Here is a 16,480-nt window from a genome sequence, read left to right as displayed (position 1 = left end):
CGAGTGTTCACTCTGGTATTGGCTTGGGCCCATTTAGCCAGGAGGTATCTGATGAGGTATCTCGACAATTGGCTGGTCCTGGCGAGCTCTCACTCACAGTTGCTACAGGACAGAGATCACCTTCTCGACTTCTGCTGCGATCTGGGGATCGTGGTAAATTTAGAGAATTTAGATCTCGAGCCCAAGCAGAGGATAAAGTACCCGGGCATGCTGATTGCCATGGTAGCAGCACGAGTCTTCCCCGCAGACTCGTGGATCAGTAGGTTCAGGGAAGTAGCTCGTCGGTTTTTGTCACAACAGGAACAGCCAGCTCAGCAGTGGTAAGTTAGTCTCTCACAGGCGTCTTCACCTGCGGTCTCTGCAATGGAGACTAAAGGAGTGCTGGTCACAGGCGCGGGATCCACAATCCTTCCTGGTTCCTCTTACGGGGGAAGTAGGGAGGATTTAGCCTGGTGGCTAGACAACAGGAACCTCTTGATAGGAGTGCCGCCACGCACTCCCCTTCCGGAGATGCTTCTGTTCTCAGATGCATCGACCAAAGGGTGGGGCACACACCTGGAAGAGTTGCTGGTTGCAGGAGTGTGGAACCAACACAACAAGCACCTTCACACTAATGTCCTGGAACTCAAGGCAGCGTTTCTTGCGCTCCAAGAATTCCGGGAACAGCTGATGGGACACTCAGTGGAGTTGATGAGTGACAACACCATGGTAGTGGCATACGTCAACAAACGGGTGCCAAGTGTCCCTCCCGTTACACAAATTGACGATGCAGGTGCACGAGTGGGCTGTAGCTCACTCGGTAGAGCTGTCAGCCTGATATATTCCAGGCAAGAGGAATGTAGTGGCAGACAAGCTCAGCTGTCAGAATCAGGTGATTGGGACAGAATGGTCTCTACACCCAGACGTAGCGGAAAGGCTGTTCGACCTGTGGGGGCGTCGAGTAGTGGATCTGTTCGCCACCCAGCACAACAGAAAACTCGAGGTTTTCTTCTTAGTTGTGCCGGACCCATGGGCAGCTGTAGAGGGCGCGTTCCAACACCCGTGGGACAACCTCGTAGTGTACGCCTTTTCCCCATTCTGTCTAATTCGCGAAGTGATCAGTAGGGTGCCGGTCACCAGCAGTCTTCAGATGATTCTAGTGGCACCCAAATGGCCTCAGGCCATTTGGTATCTGGACCTGCTGGCTCTTCTTTCAGAGGCACCGCGAGAGATTCCCCCATGGCACAACCTGCTGTGTCAACTGCATGTAGAACGGTATCACCAGGCAGTACATTCCCTGTGTCTTCACGGCTGGTGGTTATCCATCATCTCTTGCAAGCGAGAGGCTTTTCTTGCCGAGCAGCAACAGAGATGGCTGGATACCTCAGACAGTCCTCTGCAGCAGTATACGTACCAGGGAAAGTGATCCGTCTTCTGTGGTTGGTGTCTTGGCTCAGAGCCACTCTTCAGCAGGTAGTGGATTTCCTGATCTTCCTTCGCTGAAAGAAGCTCCTCTCTGTTTCCGCAGTTAAAGGATACAGAGCCACCCTGGCCCTAGTTCTTAAGCTTCGAGGAGTTAATATTTCCTCCTCCATGGAAATATTTCTCCTAATGAGGAGCTTCAAGAAGTCTTGCCCACCCAGGGAACTCAGGCCCCCTGAGTAGGATGTGACTCTTGTCTTACAGTTTGACATGTAGACCTTACGAGCCTCTCCGGGAGTCATCAGACAGGGATCTGACCCTCAAGACCGTCTTTCTGCTGGCCCTGGCATTAGTGAAGAGAGTAGGAAACTTCATGGTCTTTCCTTTGATGTCAAACGATCGAGGGGATGGGGATCAGTTACACTCAATTTTGTTCCGGATTTCATAGCAAAGACTCAGAACCCTTCGGTCTCTGACGTCAGGTTCAAGTCCTTCATGATCCCCTCCCTAGAGGATTTTACTGGTAATGATACGGAAGAGGTGCTACTTTGTCCTGTTAGAGGGCTGCGGCGCTATCTGAAGAAAACTCAACACCTCAGGCCTGAGTGTCGACACCTCTTTGTTAGCACCGGGGTGGCCAAGAAAGAAGTGTCCAAGAACACTGTGTCTTTCTGGCTTTGTGAGGTAATCAGGAAAGCGTACAACTCCGAGAGGAGTGCCGACACCAGTACCTTTCGTCCAAGAGCCCATGAAGTTAGAGGTATTGGTCCAACCCTTGCATTCCGCAAGAACTTGTCAGTTGCACAGGTGCTGAAGGCAGGGGGTGGTCCAACCAGACCACCTTCACCTCCTTCTACCTTTGGGATATTGCCCATAGGTCCTTGGGCACTCTTCCCTTAGGACCCATGGTGGCTGCTCAACAAGTTGTGTAGGTTACCCAGCTCCTTTAACAGGGCAAGGTTGCATCTCGTCCTCTTGATATCGCGTGAATGGAGAATGAATGAGAGTGTGACTGGCTCCTCTTCCTTCTTCCTGCTGCAGAGGGTAGCAGTCATCACATGTTGTCACAGGACGACGGTGCAGGTAAGTTACATAACTGAGCTCCATTCTATCCTTTTAGTTAGGGATAGAAGCATTTATCCATCCCTTCCCTAACAGGGGAAACGGACAGCAGTGAGAGACAAACCAAATGCTTTATATTTGGCCTCTTACTTATGACTTGAAGTTCTTGCTTGCTGTTCATAAGAGATATGCATGCCTCCCTCTTATGAAGTGGTCCACAGGTCTGGCCGCTGATCCTGCAGTTCTCACTCCAATTAGTTTGACAGAGGCTAGGTTCCCCCCCTAGCTCTCACAACCAGGAAGGGAACCCAGGTTGGGTGAACACCAGTCTGTTCACAAGACTCAGATTCCTCCCACCTATAAGTGAGTCTTCCTTATGTAAAGGACCGATGGTTTGTATAACGGGTAGGAACAAATCACAATTTTTTAAAGTAAATTGTATTTTTCCTAACTATACAAACCTGAGGTCCTTTACATATAGGCCCACCTCATGCCACCCCTCACTCTGTTCCTGGGCCTAAAGCAAAGTGGAATGTATACATCCAGTTGGGCGGGACTCCCGACCATCGGACAAGCAGTTACTGCCCAACTACCTGGTTATTGAATCTTACGACCGGTCCAGCTGGCGCTGAAAGTAATTTCTTATGTGAAGGACCTCAGGTTAGTATAGTAAGGAAAAATACAATTTACTTAAAAAAATTGTGACTTTACGTAGACTTCTATGTTTATTTAGTTCATATGATGGTTTCATATACTATCTCATTTTGTTGATGAAACTTCAGTTGTTCCGATACGTAATACAAACCCTCGGTCCTTTAACAATAAGAAGGTAACTAGCGGCAGCTGGGACGGTCGTAAGCTTCGAACAAGGGGAGAACGGTAGTTAACTGCTTGTCCGATCGTGCGCGCGCCCGCGCGCCCGAGAGGTGAAGAATCACTTTTGCTTTCAGGCCGCGGGTGTGAAGGACGTGTTCGTCATCGCTCTCTGCCCGCTTCATCGTCGTATGCTTTGTTTATATTGTGTTTTCTACTAATGGTTTGGTTTGACTTGAAAATGAAACTGTAAGTACACTGTTTTCATTTTCATTACTTAATTATGAATCAACATGGAGCAATCGCCGTAGAGACGGCGATTTCCGCTCTTTTCATGAATTGAACCCTTGAATTATGTCTCGGTGCCGAGGGCGGGCGCACTCGCGCCGATGTCATGTGGGTGGGCGAAAGTGTGTAATGCGATGAAATGCAAGCTGGTAAGTAACTCTTTTTTCATTATTTTTTTGCCATGTGCGTTCGTTGCCGAGAGCTTGATTGCGCTCGGCAAGAGCCTCTTATTTTGTATGAATAGAATGCAATGAAAGTGGATTCGCAATGCAGTTTTCTTTTCATTTTCATTTATTAATTGCATCAAATTTAATTTTGGATCAATTTCCGCTCTTACCCGGGAATTAATCCTTACGATTTATTGCTGTGAAAGTGAAAATAGCAAGTGCAGTATTGTTTCATTTTCACATATATATTTTGATAGCATCATATTATTATGGATCAAGTTTCCGCTCTTACCGGGAATTGATTTTTCCCTCTTTAAGTTCTATGAAGTGAATCGCAAGTGCAGTATTCTGTTTCATTTTCATATTACTTTTCACTGCTGTGCGGGGGTAGGGGAAGCGAAGGTCTGCCAGGAAGTCGTCGGAAAGCTCTCCCGCGACTCCCTTGGTATCCGATTCTTCGTCTTCTTTCCTGCCCCCCCGCTCAGCTTCCTCGTATTTTGTTTTGGGGTCTTCCTTCCGTTCGGGTGGGGCATGTCTCCCCCCCCGTGCGTGAGGGAACCCCTCTTACTAATCTGTCTGTGCTACCGCAGGTGCTACAGCCGTGGGAGACGACCTTGGACAGGTATGGACCACTGCGGCTGCAGGGCGTGCCTAGCATCCACGATCTGCTGCAGAGTCTAGCGAGGTCTGGGGCGGTGACCTTGGAGTGGTCTCCACTACAACCTTCACGGCCGCTTATGCTGCTTCCCCCCGCTGGTCTACACTCCCCATGCTGTGTCGGTGATGCCGTCTGCCGCTTCTAGGGCCGGTCGCCGCCGTACCGAGGAGGGGTATGCCGCCGCCGCCTGTGTTTTCTTCGTGTTGCCTGCCCCAGACTTCCGCTGTTCCAGCAGCTCGCCCCTGGACCGGCCGCCAGTACCACGCTGGCTGCCGATGATTCTACGAGGCGATGGCTGGGCCTGCCGTACCTGTCGCTGATGTGGTTCCCGCTACTGGCTTGGCTGTCCCTTCTGTGTTTACCGCTGCCGCGCTCCTGAGCTGGTTGCTGTCGCTCCTGGTTCCTGCGCCTGTCCATGGTGTGTCTTCCCCAGTCCCAGGTCCTTCCGGACAGGTGCAGTCGGGCCGTGTTGCTTCGGCAATAGGCCCGACTCCGGCCTGGATGGAGGACCTGACGACTGTCCTGCGTGAGCTGACGAAGAAGAGGAAGGTGTCATCTTCGTCTGTTGCTGCCTCTTCCCCACCTTCGACTTCTAAGGCCCATAAGCCGAAGAAGAAGAAGGCTGCCTCCCCCCCCTAAGAAGTCTCCTTCGGGAAACTTCTAAGGGCCCGTCCCACCTCGGTGGGACGGGGGGTCCTTCTGCTGGTCCTCCTGCTCCTTCGGGAGCGGGGCCCGTCTCCCCTTCCGTAAGGAAGAGATAGACGGGGACCAGAGGAGTATCGGTTAGCTCTGGTACTTCCTCGCCTGGTGCTAGCGGCGATGCCGCTACGCCAGGTTCCGGCTCGGTCTCTCTCGTTCGCAGGAGATCCCGAGTGTACGCTCTCCCTCGGGTAGACCGTGCAGCCAAAGTTTCGGCGCCAGAGTTCGCTCGGCGCCAAGACCACGGCACGGAGCAGAAGGCTGGCGAGAACCGCTCAGGTGACTCTCGCCAGGCCAGCGGCCGCTCTCGCAGCGACCAGCTGGTAACCGGGTTTTGTTATTCCCCCTAAGAAGACTCCTTCGGGAACTTCGAAGGGCTCGTCACATTCCGGTGTTGACGGGGGGGGGGTTCTTCTTGTGCTGGTCCTCCTGTTCCTTCGGGAACGGGGCCCGTCCTCCCCGTTCCTGAAAAGAAGAAGAAGAAGACGGGGACCAAGGGTGTGCTGGCTACCGCTGGTACACCCTCGCCTGGTCTTGGCAGCTCTGCTGCTAAGCCAGGTACCGGCTCGGTTTCTCGTCCGCGAGAAGTTCCGAGTGTACGATCTCCTTCGGCGGGTGACCGTGCAGCCAAAGTTAAGGCGTCTGAGTTCGCCTCAGCATCATGACCGAGGCACGGAGCAGAAGACTGTCGAGAGCCGCTCAGGTGACTCTCGCCAGGCCAGCGGCCGCTCTCGCAGCGGACCAGCCGGTACCTCGGTATGGAACGTGACGGTCTCTGACCGGCCACGGGTTGAGGCTGGGAAGAGGTCCCCCAGGTCCCCTCGACCGACGGTACCAGCCTCTCGGCTGGGTACCAGCGGTTTGACGGTGCCGCGAGGACGCTCACCGGTCTCACGGCGAAAGCGAGCTCTGCAGGTCACCTGACCGCCGCTCCCACAGGGACCGGGCGGATACGGTGACCAGCAGCAGCTCGTCTGACGCACGGGACCGGGGTCGACGTGCTCAGTCGAGCCGCTCGCCACAGGTGAGCGGCACGGCCAGGCCTGCAGATCGATCCCCACCGCGGGTTGGTGATCGGCTGCAGCCCCCCACGTACGCTGGTCCTGCCAGCGAGCGGGGGGGAGCGTCAGGTCTGTCTCATCGACGTTTGGGTATGATGGCAGATAGGAAATATCTACTTCCTTTCGTAAACCCTAGTGATGAACATGAATTCTGTCTCTTCCGCGATTTATGAGGAAATCATGAAGATTTAAAGAGTTCCTGGATTAACTTCCTTCCTTAAGGATATATATATACACTTTCTATCGTTCTATTAACGAAAAGAACAAAGATAGTAGAAGGTAGTAGAGTATCTGCTGTATGAGAATACGATACGGTCAAATCATAAACACATACCGTAGTTACTTCTTTGCTGTGCAACTCATTTACCAGTATCCTTCTACGACTTTCCTAGGAAGGACTACGCTTAAAGGGATTGTTAAGACAACACCTACTTAACTTCTAGATTTATCGAAGTCTTGTTTCGCTTGAATATGCTTTAATAAGAACTTCCTGAAGTTCGATAATAATTTTATAGATTCCTTTATTAAATGGAGTAGCTGGCAACTCTGGAAGAGTAAGGCCAGACGGCTAACGGAGACTGCTTTCGCTGAGAGACCAACGCAGTACCATGTAGGTGTCGGTCATGAGCGGTCGGGTTCATCTCTCTCTCCTGCGGGATGGAATAACTATCCGTATCTCTCCCCTACAATCGCGGTCTTAGCCTCGGATTGAGGGGATAGTTAAGCTAACATAAATAAAATATTGTATGCCTTTTGCTAAGAAGCTTTCAATAAGAGAGATATTACAACCTTTCAATGCTGTTTACCGTAGGTAACATTATTAAAGGATTCTATCGCAGCAGAACATTATATTATATAATGCTCTCAGGCTTACGAAAGCATGCTTATTAGAGTACCTGCTCAGAAGAAGATGGATGAGTCGGATGGGAAACATTCTCTTTGTGGCAGAACTTGTTTCCCTGAATGAACTATACTACGTATATAAAGTTTTTTCCTACTAAGAATGGAATTAACATGTGAAAGGATGTCGGGTACCATAAAGGCACAGGTGTTCTGGCACATAACCTAAAAAGAATTAGAAGGAAGCGCCAGCCTGGCGCAAGTTGCGCCAGCCTGGCACAAAGCGCTAGAAGCGCCAACCTGGCGCAATGCGCCTTTGCCAGAAGCGCCAGCCTGGCGCAGTGAGCCAAGAGCACCATCCAAGATTTCCTCGTTTTAGCGAGTTATTAACCTAAGAGTCCAGTAGCCTCTCGGACACCAGGCTCGGTAACGGCAAGATTCGTTCCTGATTTCGTTACCCATTTAATCACTTAGGCCAATTCCACGACTCTCTCATATCGCAAAGAGCATCGAGAATCTCTTTTTTCACTCCTGTTCGCGTTAACAAAGAGAACCTTCTCGATCGACGATAATAACTGTTAACATGTCTAACATTTATTGGAAAGAGTTGTGAGAACCTGTGGAAAGTCTTCTTCATAGATCTCTTAGCAAGGTAGAAGACGAAACAGGCTTCCTATAGACTGCTTCCTTTTCCTCGAACCAAGAGAGGGTAGCAATATACGCCATCTTTATTTTTTTTAGAAAGGGGAATAAACTTTAGTTTTCATACAATCAACTTACCTGTCAGATATATACATAGCTAAGACTCCGTCGTCCCCGACAGAAATTCAAATTTCGCGGCACACGCTGTAGGTAGGTCAGGTGATCTACCGTCCTGCCCTGGGTGGCAGGATTAGGAACCATTCCCGTTTTCTATTCATATTTTTTTTCTCGCTTGGAATGTAAACAACGTTTGCAGTTCCTCCTGACTTGATTTTTGGATTTCATCGCCATCGATCTTCTGGGCTATCTTTTGCAGGGAAGTACTGGATCTTTGGTTCGGCATACGCATATTAATTTGTTTTAATAACTTTGGCTTCAAAAATTTCGAAGAATTGTTTACGTGTAACTACCGAACTTTTCGGTAGACACTCATAGTTTGCAAGAAGGAAAATTTTAATATTTATTCATAATAACGTGTAGTAAATGTTAGAATTGATTGAGCTAACTTCCTTCTTGAGGAAGTCAGGAATAGAATTAGTTATGCTTCCTTTAGAAGTTTTTATAGCTCTCGTACTAACGAGCAGTTAGAGCATTAACATTACTAGTAGTGTTGTTATCCTCATCTCCTTCTTACTTCACCCGAATCTTCAAATTCATATTGCAATTTGAAGACAAAGGAATGTAGCTCAAAATACGAGCTATTGAAAGGTAAGAAGTGATTTTAGTGTTAGTGCAGTGGAGGGTGCGTTCTGATCGGCTCTGTTTCGCTCCCAGGCCTAGACCTCTTCCAAGCTCACATACCCAGAGGAGAAGGAAAGTCGAAAGCCTTACGGAGGTTATAGAGAATCCCCACCGATCAGGCGTCCCCTCGGCAGGATCTGTAGAAACGTCCCAGAGCTGCCAAGTTCGCCATGGAAAGGCGTCCTAATTAGTAGAGGGTGCGTCCGATCGGCTCTGTCTCGCTCTCAGGCCTAGACCTCTTCCAAGCTCACAAGCCCAGAGGAGAAGGAAAGTCGAAAGCCTTACGGAGGTTATGGAGAATCCCCACCGATCGGGCATTCCCTCGGCAGGATCTGTAAAACGTCCCAGACTGCCAGGGATAGCCATTGGAAAGGCATCCTTTAAAAAGTGCGTCTCTTCTTCCGTTTCTTCATCTTACATCCGAAAAGACAAAGAATGTACATTGTACATGTTTGGAGTTCGGACGATCTGGCTCGTTCTCTGAAAACTGAAGAACTGAACCGAACAGGCTGAAGACCAGCCCACAAGGCTACCGCCGAGACACGTTCCAAAACCAGCCAGCAAGCTAGCGCGAGCCACGTTCCAACAGCCAGCAGCGAGCCGCGCTCCAACAGACTAGCGCAAGCCGCGTTCCAGAACTTTTTTCTTGGCGCAAGGCGCCTTCAAAGAGAAAACAGACGGCTAGACTGAGGAGCCTTATAGTAGAGTGGCAATCAGAAGGATGCTTCCATTGAACGTTAATGGCAAGAGGCTCGGTATAAAACAAGACTAAGAGGTCGCTCGGATCTATCAGGGCGCACAGGACCTTCCACGCAAGCGGAACGTTCCGAGCGAGTCTCCTTTGCTAGCGTGCGGAACATTCCAGGCGCACGGAACTATCCAGACGCCAGGCGCTAGGCGCAAGGATCCAGACGCCAGGCGTCAGAATATTCCAAATTCTTCATTTGAGAGAGAGGTCAGTCGCGAGACTCCTCTTTGAGTTTTTTAACTTGAGCAACTTCCCCCTGGCAAATGTGCAAGATGTCGCACAGGCGGCCGTTGCTTTTGTCAGAAGGATTCTGATACTAAGAGAAGCCCCTTTTCATTATTCAGAAGACTCCTGTGTTAGGCAGTTCCTCTCAATGCGGACTCTCTCCATCATCCATGCTCTTCCCTCGTTTTGAGGAGGCAAGAGCTTTGGGAGTTTTTCTTAATAAGAATCTCCTCGACGTTTGGGTATGATGGCAGATAGGAAATATCTACTTCCTTCCGTAAACCCTAGTGATGAACAGGAATTCTCTCTCTTCTGCGATTTATGAGAAAATCACAAAGATTTAAAGAGTTCCTGGATTAACTGCCTTCCTTAAGTATATATATTTACTCTCTCTATCGTTCTATTAACGAAAAGAACGAAGATAGTAGAAGGTAGTAGAGTTTCTGCTGTATGAGAATACGATACGGTCAAATCATAAACACATACCGTAGTTACTTCTTTTCTGTGCAACTCAATTACCAGTATCCTTCTACGACTTTCCTAGGAAGGACTACGCTTAAAGGGATTGTTAAGACAACACCTACTTAGCTTCTAGATTTATCGAAGTCTTGTTTCGCTTAAATATGCTTTAATAAGAACTCCTGAAGTTCGATAATAAATTTTATAAAATTCCTTTATTAAATGGAGTAGCTGGCAACTCTGGAAGAGTAAGGCCAGACGGCTAACGGGGACTGCTTTCGCTGAGAGCCTGAGACCAACGCAGTACCTTGTAGGTGTCAGTCATGAGTGGTCGGGCTTATCTCTCTCTCCTGCGGGATGGAATAACTAACCGTATCTTTCCCCTACAATCGCGGTCTTAGCCTCGGATTGAGGGGATAGTTAAGCTAACATAAATAAAATATTGTATGCCTTTTGCTAAGAAGCTTTCAATAAGAGAGATATTACAACCTTTCAATGCTGTTTACCGTAGGTAACATTATTAAAGGATTCTATCGCAGCAGAACATTATATTATATAATGCTCTCAGGCTTACGAAAGCATAGCTTATTAGAGTACCTGCTCAGAAGAAGAGGATGAGTCGGATGGGAAACATTCTCTTTGGTGGCCAGAACTTGGTTTCCCTGAATGAACTATACTACGTTATATAAGGTTTTTTCCTACTAAGAACGGAATTAACTAAATGTGAAAGGATGTCGGGTACCATAAAGGCACAGGTGTTCTGGCACATAACCTAAAAAGAATTAGAAGGAAGCGCCAGCCTGGCGCAGTGAGCCAAGAGCACCATCCAAGATTTTCTCGTTTTAGCGAGTTATTAACCTAAGAGTCCAGTAGCCTCTCGGACAGCAGGCTCGGTAACGGCAAGATTCGTTCCTGATTTCGTTACCCATTTAATCACTTAGGCCAATTCCACGACTCTCTCATATCGCAAAGAGCATCGAGAATCTCTTTTTTTTTCGCTCCTATTCGCGTTAACAAAGAGAACCTTCTCGATCGACGATAATAACTGTTAACATGTTTAACATTTATGGAAAGAGTTGTGAGAACCTGCAGAAAGTCTTCTTCATAGATCTCTTAAGTAAGGTAGAAGACGAACAGGCTTCCTATAGACTGCTTCCTTTTCCAATCGAACAAAAGAGAGGTAGCAATATACGCCATCTTTATTTTTTTTGGAAAGGGAAATAAACTTTAGTCTTTTTTCCCCTAAATATAATTATTTGCAGAATTTAAGATAAAGGGCGTCAAAGAAAGAGAAGATAATATTTTATGCCTCATTTTGGCCTTAGAGAGGTTGGATTCACAGAGGTCAGGTTCTTCTCACAGCAAGTTTCGAAGTCTTTTCCAAGACAGTCTGAATATTCTATCAGCATCTATTATAAATGGACCTTAACAACCTCTCCACTCTGAGTCTGTCAGCGTGCAGACTGACCAGAAGTGGACATGAATGAGAGGATTTTTTCAAGGTAAATGACAATAGTCCATGGACAAGATATAGAATTGCTGCAGATTGTGCTAGAGGGAATGAGGAAACTGTCCTCTTCCGATACCTCTGTGAACCACATAGCGGTTTTTTTCTTCCCTTCAGAGGGAAGAATCACCTTTATATATATCTGCTATCAAAGAACGCAGTAAAAGGCTATACTCTGTCTCTATAAAGGGATTGGAGATAGCAGAGGATTAAGATCTTCGGGATCTTATACGATACCTCAATATGACAAGAGTAGGATATCATGTACTTCTAATGGGATCTTTTTGTGGCCACAGATTCTATGTTCCGACAAGATGGAACTGCTCCTCATCAAACTTCTTTGAGAAATTTTAATGAGGGAATTCTTTGTTTCTCTTGGTCCCAAACGATCAAGAAGACAAGTGAATTTTTTTTTTTAAGCATTGGAATCTCGCATCAGATTCTATGGAGATTAGGCAATGGGTTCTTGCCGGCATAGTATGTCTGGCAAAAGAACTAAAACCCCGTATCCTGATTCAATGTTTTCAGATAGAGGTTTCGTTGTCTAGGCAGGGTACTTACGTTTTCATCTACAGTAGAATGTTAAAACATTTGCCTACAGAGTCTTTGGAATGCGATGGCGGCTCGAAATGCTTCCCAGAAGGTGTTCAGAGGGATACAGTAAGGAGCTAGAAATCAGGAGTACTCCCAATTTCAGCTCGGAGTCTCCTTATCGACTTCCAAGCTTTTCCCTTCCTTCCTTCGGAAACAAGGATAGGGGAAGATTCTGCAACGGGAAGCCCCTTCAACAGGTAAGAAGAGATCTCGTGAGCAGGGAAGTACTCAAGAAGGATCCTCCTCGGATTAAGAACTCTTATCTTTCGTACTATTAGATATCTACTACGTATACTGGGATGTAGCTGCACAATACAATCCCACCTTCCCCTTGCCGGAGAGGCCAAAGCTCAAAGTGGAAGAATTTCTTCCACCCTTCTCCAGTCTTGTGATTTACTATTGTGGATGTTCAGGACTTTCGGACAATGTAGCGCCAACCAGGAGCCTTATGCCAAAACAGGCGTAAAAAACGCCAGAGGCAGACAGCCCCAAGAACACTGTCATTGTCTGATAAGGAGAAAGACCCGGCCTACAACCTGACACAGATGTGCTACATGCGAACATATAGGACAGATAAGAGTGTCCGATGTGGACATTGCCAGACATCCTCGAGACTCTACCAAGCTCGAAGCTCCGGCAAGTGGGGAGGAGCCAACCAGGCGCGAGGTGCCAGCCAGCCGCGAAGCTCCAGGCAGGCGCAAGGCGCCAGCCAGGCGTGAGGCGCCAGGCAGGCACAAAGCGCCAACCTGGCGCGAGACGCCAGCTAAGGCGCGAGCAGCCAGCCAGGCGCAAGCCAGGCTCTAGGCGCGAATCTCCAGCTAAGGCGCGAGGCGTCAACCAGATGCGAGGCGCCAGTCGAGCGAAAGGTACCAGACAAGCGCTAGGCGCCAACCAAGAGTGAAGCACCAGCCAGGCGCGAGGTTCCTGCCAGGCTTCAGGCTTCAGACGGGAGAGATCCATTTCAAGAAAGCCCTGGTCTTCTTTGAAACATGGAGATCTCCATGGCACTTCATAAGTGACTTGATTCCTTCAAACAGCTGAGAATTAAAAGCGCAGGAAGTGCACGCTTTTGCAAATTCTTGTTCTTTACATAACAATATGTCATACTAACATTATTAGCTGTGTTGATACGGTAGACCAGCAACTCTGTGTTGACTTCTCATTACACAAAGGATGTCAAGTTAACCTACGAGAGATCCTTCTCTTTTGGTTTATACGTTTCTGCGGATACGTTACTGGGATAAGGAGCCGACACTGATCCTTAACTTTGAGTTAAAGTTTTTTAACTTAGAAAAATTATTGGGGTTTTTGAAAGGAGTGTGGGGATAACTCTTTTCAATTTGAGCGCGAACCCTCGTGTTAGGATCAGGTGATCGGGATCGGTGTTGCGCTCTTTCATAAGGTGTATTGTCATAGAAGTGGTCCAGTACCCATTGACAAAGTCCTTTCAGGCTCTGCCCAGTAAGCGGTTCATACCCCATCGGCAGACCCACAAGAACTCTTAGCCATAGATCCACATATCTCGCTAAAGTCTTGAGGTGATGCAGACTACCGGGTAACAGCCACAAAGTCTACCACCTATCAGATAGGAATTAAGGTTTATTTATACCTACAACATATGTTGTTTACCTGTCTATTCCATGTTAGCTGTCTCTTACCCTCCACCAAAGGGTGTCAATCAGCTATGTATATATCTGACAGGTAAGTTGATTGTATGAAAATGATATTTTCATACAATCAACTTACCTGTCAGATATATACATAGCTAAGACTCCGCCGTCCCCGACAGAAATTCAAATCTCGCGCCACTCGCTACAGGTAGGTCAGGCGATCCACCGGCCTGCCTGGGCGGCAGGACTAGGAACCTCCCCGTTTTCTATCATATTTTCTCTGTCGCCCGGTGGTATCACATTGTTGCTATTACCTCCTGACTTAGATTCATATTTCATCCTTTGATCATCGTTTTCTCGGCTTTTTGGTGACGTATCTGGATCGTGTTTTGGCATTCGCTACTGTGGACTGTTTTTGGAATAACTCTTTTGGATTTTTCTCAGTATGTCTGATTCAAATGTGAGTGTGAGAATGTGTGTGAATGTAGGCTGCAGGGTGAGGATACCGAAAGCTTCGGTTGATCCTCACACTGTATGCCGTTAAATGTAGGGGGTTTCAGTGTTCTGCTAATAATACTGTAAGGAATGCGAGGGATTAAATGCAGAAGAGTTGGAAGACTTTGACTTCTTATTTGAAGAAATTAGTTAGAGAGGGATAGGGTTAGACGTCTGAAAGGTGTGAGTTCAAGGCCTATTGAGCCTTTCACGATAATTCTAATCCTACTGATGTAGATTCTCCCTATGTATCTCATTCTCAGAGTGCGCTTTCGGATTCGGCCTCGGAAATCGCCAATCTGAAAGCTACAATTAGAGACATGAAGTCCAAGATGGCTGACTTCCAAGGTAAGGCTAGTGAAAGTGAGCATTACAGTGAAGTGAGTTCTCCCAGTGTTGTGGGAGGGGGCGTTTGATCGTCCCTGCGACGCTCCCAGGCCTAGACCTCTTCCAAGCTCCCATTGCCCAGAGGAGAAGGAAAGTCAAAGAAAGCCTTAAGGAGGTCGTGGGGAATCCCCAACGTCAGACCTGTCCCTTCAGCTAGCTCTGCTTCGTGGCAGGCGGCTCAAGGGCGCTATAGAAAAAGCGTCCTTCGTGAGTGTTTTCTCGTCCTCTCCCTCTCCCCTCACCTAAAACGAGGGTGGAAGGAGTCGAACTTGTCGAGGACCGCTGAAGCGTCATATGAAGAACCTGAAATAGATCTAGCCCAGAGCACTTCTCAGATGACGCTCCTTCTTCTATTAAGAAAGCGAAGGTGGCGTCAGCGTCACCTGACGTGTACGCAGAAGTACCCTTTCCTTCTTCTCCCCCGAGTGATGACGAAAGGCGTCATGCAGTGGACGTGGGAGAAGCGTCAAGGAGGATAATTATGGCAGTTCAAGAGCAACTGTCCTCTCTAGTGGGAGTTTTAGCGCCTCGTCGGAAGGACGTGACGCTTCCAATTAAGAAGTCTCGTCCTCTCTCACCTGCTCAACGAGAAGCGTCATGCAGACGTGAAGCTGCTAAACGTCTTACAGAAGCTTCGAGTTCGAGGACGAGAACGGTGGCTTACGAAAGTTTCGTAACGCCAGAGAGACGTAAGACGTCTTTTAGACGTGAAGCGTCATTGAAATCGGATCATAGACGTGACGCTCCGACCAATATTGTGACGCCAAGTAGGACGCCTTTGGAGAGCGGAGCGTCTTCCAGGCGCGAAGCGTCATCAAGACGTCAGCAGACAAAGTGAGCGAGAGACGTCAGCCAGGACGCTTGGTCGAACGGAAGCGTCATACAAGTCGGAAGCGTCTTCTAATTTTCAAGAGAAGCCTGAGCTTGTGGCGCCTTCCAAGACTATTAAAGCGGGAAGAGGAAAGATTTTTCATTCCCTTTGCCCCTCTCCTATTAGGAGTTTGTCTCCTCCAGAAGAGGAACGTACGGAAAGGAGAGCGGAGACTCATGTAGATCCGAGTTGGAAGAAAACTCGGATGATGATGAATATCAGGGAAGAGAAGGACTGTCGAACTATAAGGTTTTGACTACCTGCTTCTTGAGGAGTATGGAGACGAGTTGACTCCTGCCGCTCTACCTCCTCTCCGCCTCTCTCTTTTCCAGTGCTAAGCCAGACGAAGAAGCCTTCGTCTTTTCTCAAAATGAAGCCCACCATTTGCGATGAAGCGGGCCTTACAATCCTTAGACCTCATGGATGAAGTCTAAGAAAGACTTAGTGAGAGCAGTCTTCTGCATGCCTCCAGCAAGATTAGCTGGAAAAGAGGATTTTGGTATCAGACGGGAGAGAATATGGGTATTTGCTCTCCCTTCTACATCGGAAGCAGATTTTTCGACCTTAGTTGACGCTTCACGTCGACAAGGTCTCAATTCGGCACGAATTACGTGGGGAATTTCTGAACTGGACCATCTCCTCAAGGGACTCTTTCATGTATTGGAAGTCTTCAACTTCTTAGATTGGTCCCTTGGGGTGATGTCCAAGAAAGCCCATGATTCGGAAGGAATCGAACCTGAAGCCCTGTTATGCATATTGTCTTGTATTGACAAAGCGGTACAGGATGGATCTTTTGAAATCTCCATCATTATTTGGAGCAGGTCTTCTAAAGAAAAGGACTGTATATGGCGCCTTCTTAAACCAAGGCAGTCTCACACGCTCAGAGGCAGCTCTACTGTATTCGCCTCTATCTGACTTTTTGTTCCCTTCTCAGTTAGTGAAGGACATTGCGCATTCTTTAACTGAGAAGGCGACTCAGGATCTTCTTGACGCAGTCAGCAAGAAAGAAGAAACCTGTTTCTGCATCGGACAAGAAAGGACCTAGTACATCTGTTCAGCCCTTTCGAGGTGGTCCGATCTCCAGACCTCCCGCAAGAAGGAAGGCTCCGGAGAAGAGAGGTAGGTCTGCCTTTCGTCCCTTTAAAAAGGGAA

General features: G+C 48.1%; 1 protein-coding gene across 1 annotated transcript in view; it reads left to right on the top strand.

The window, feature by feature from the left end:
- Positions 1-219: 219 nt before the first annotated feature.
- Positions 220-16,480, top strand: part of LOC135205256 (large ribosomal subunit protein uL29m-like) — a 49,650-nt gene continuing 33,389 nt past the window's right edge. Inside the window, exon 1 of the mRNA XM_064235606.1 lies at positions 220-320. Coding sequence (XP_064091676.1) covers positions 220-320 — 101 coding nt within the window. The remainder of the gene's footprint in view (positions 321-16,480) is intronic.

Source organism: Macrobrachium nipponense, chromosome 49, assembly GCF_015104395.2.
Source record: "Macrobrachium nipponense isolate FS-2020 chromosome 49, ASM1510439v2, whole genome shotgun sequence".
In the NCBI taxonomy this organism is placed as follows: domain Eukaryota; kingdom Metazoa; phylum Arthropoda; class Malacostraca; order Decapoda; family Palaemonidae; genus Macrobrachium; species Macrobrachium nipponense.
Note: the sequence above shows the minus strand (reverse complement) of the source record. Positions and strands in the feature narration are given on the sequence as shown.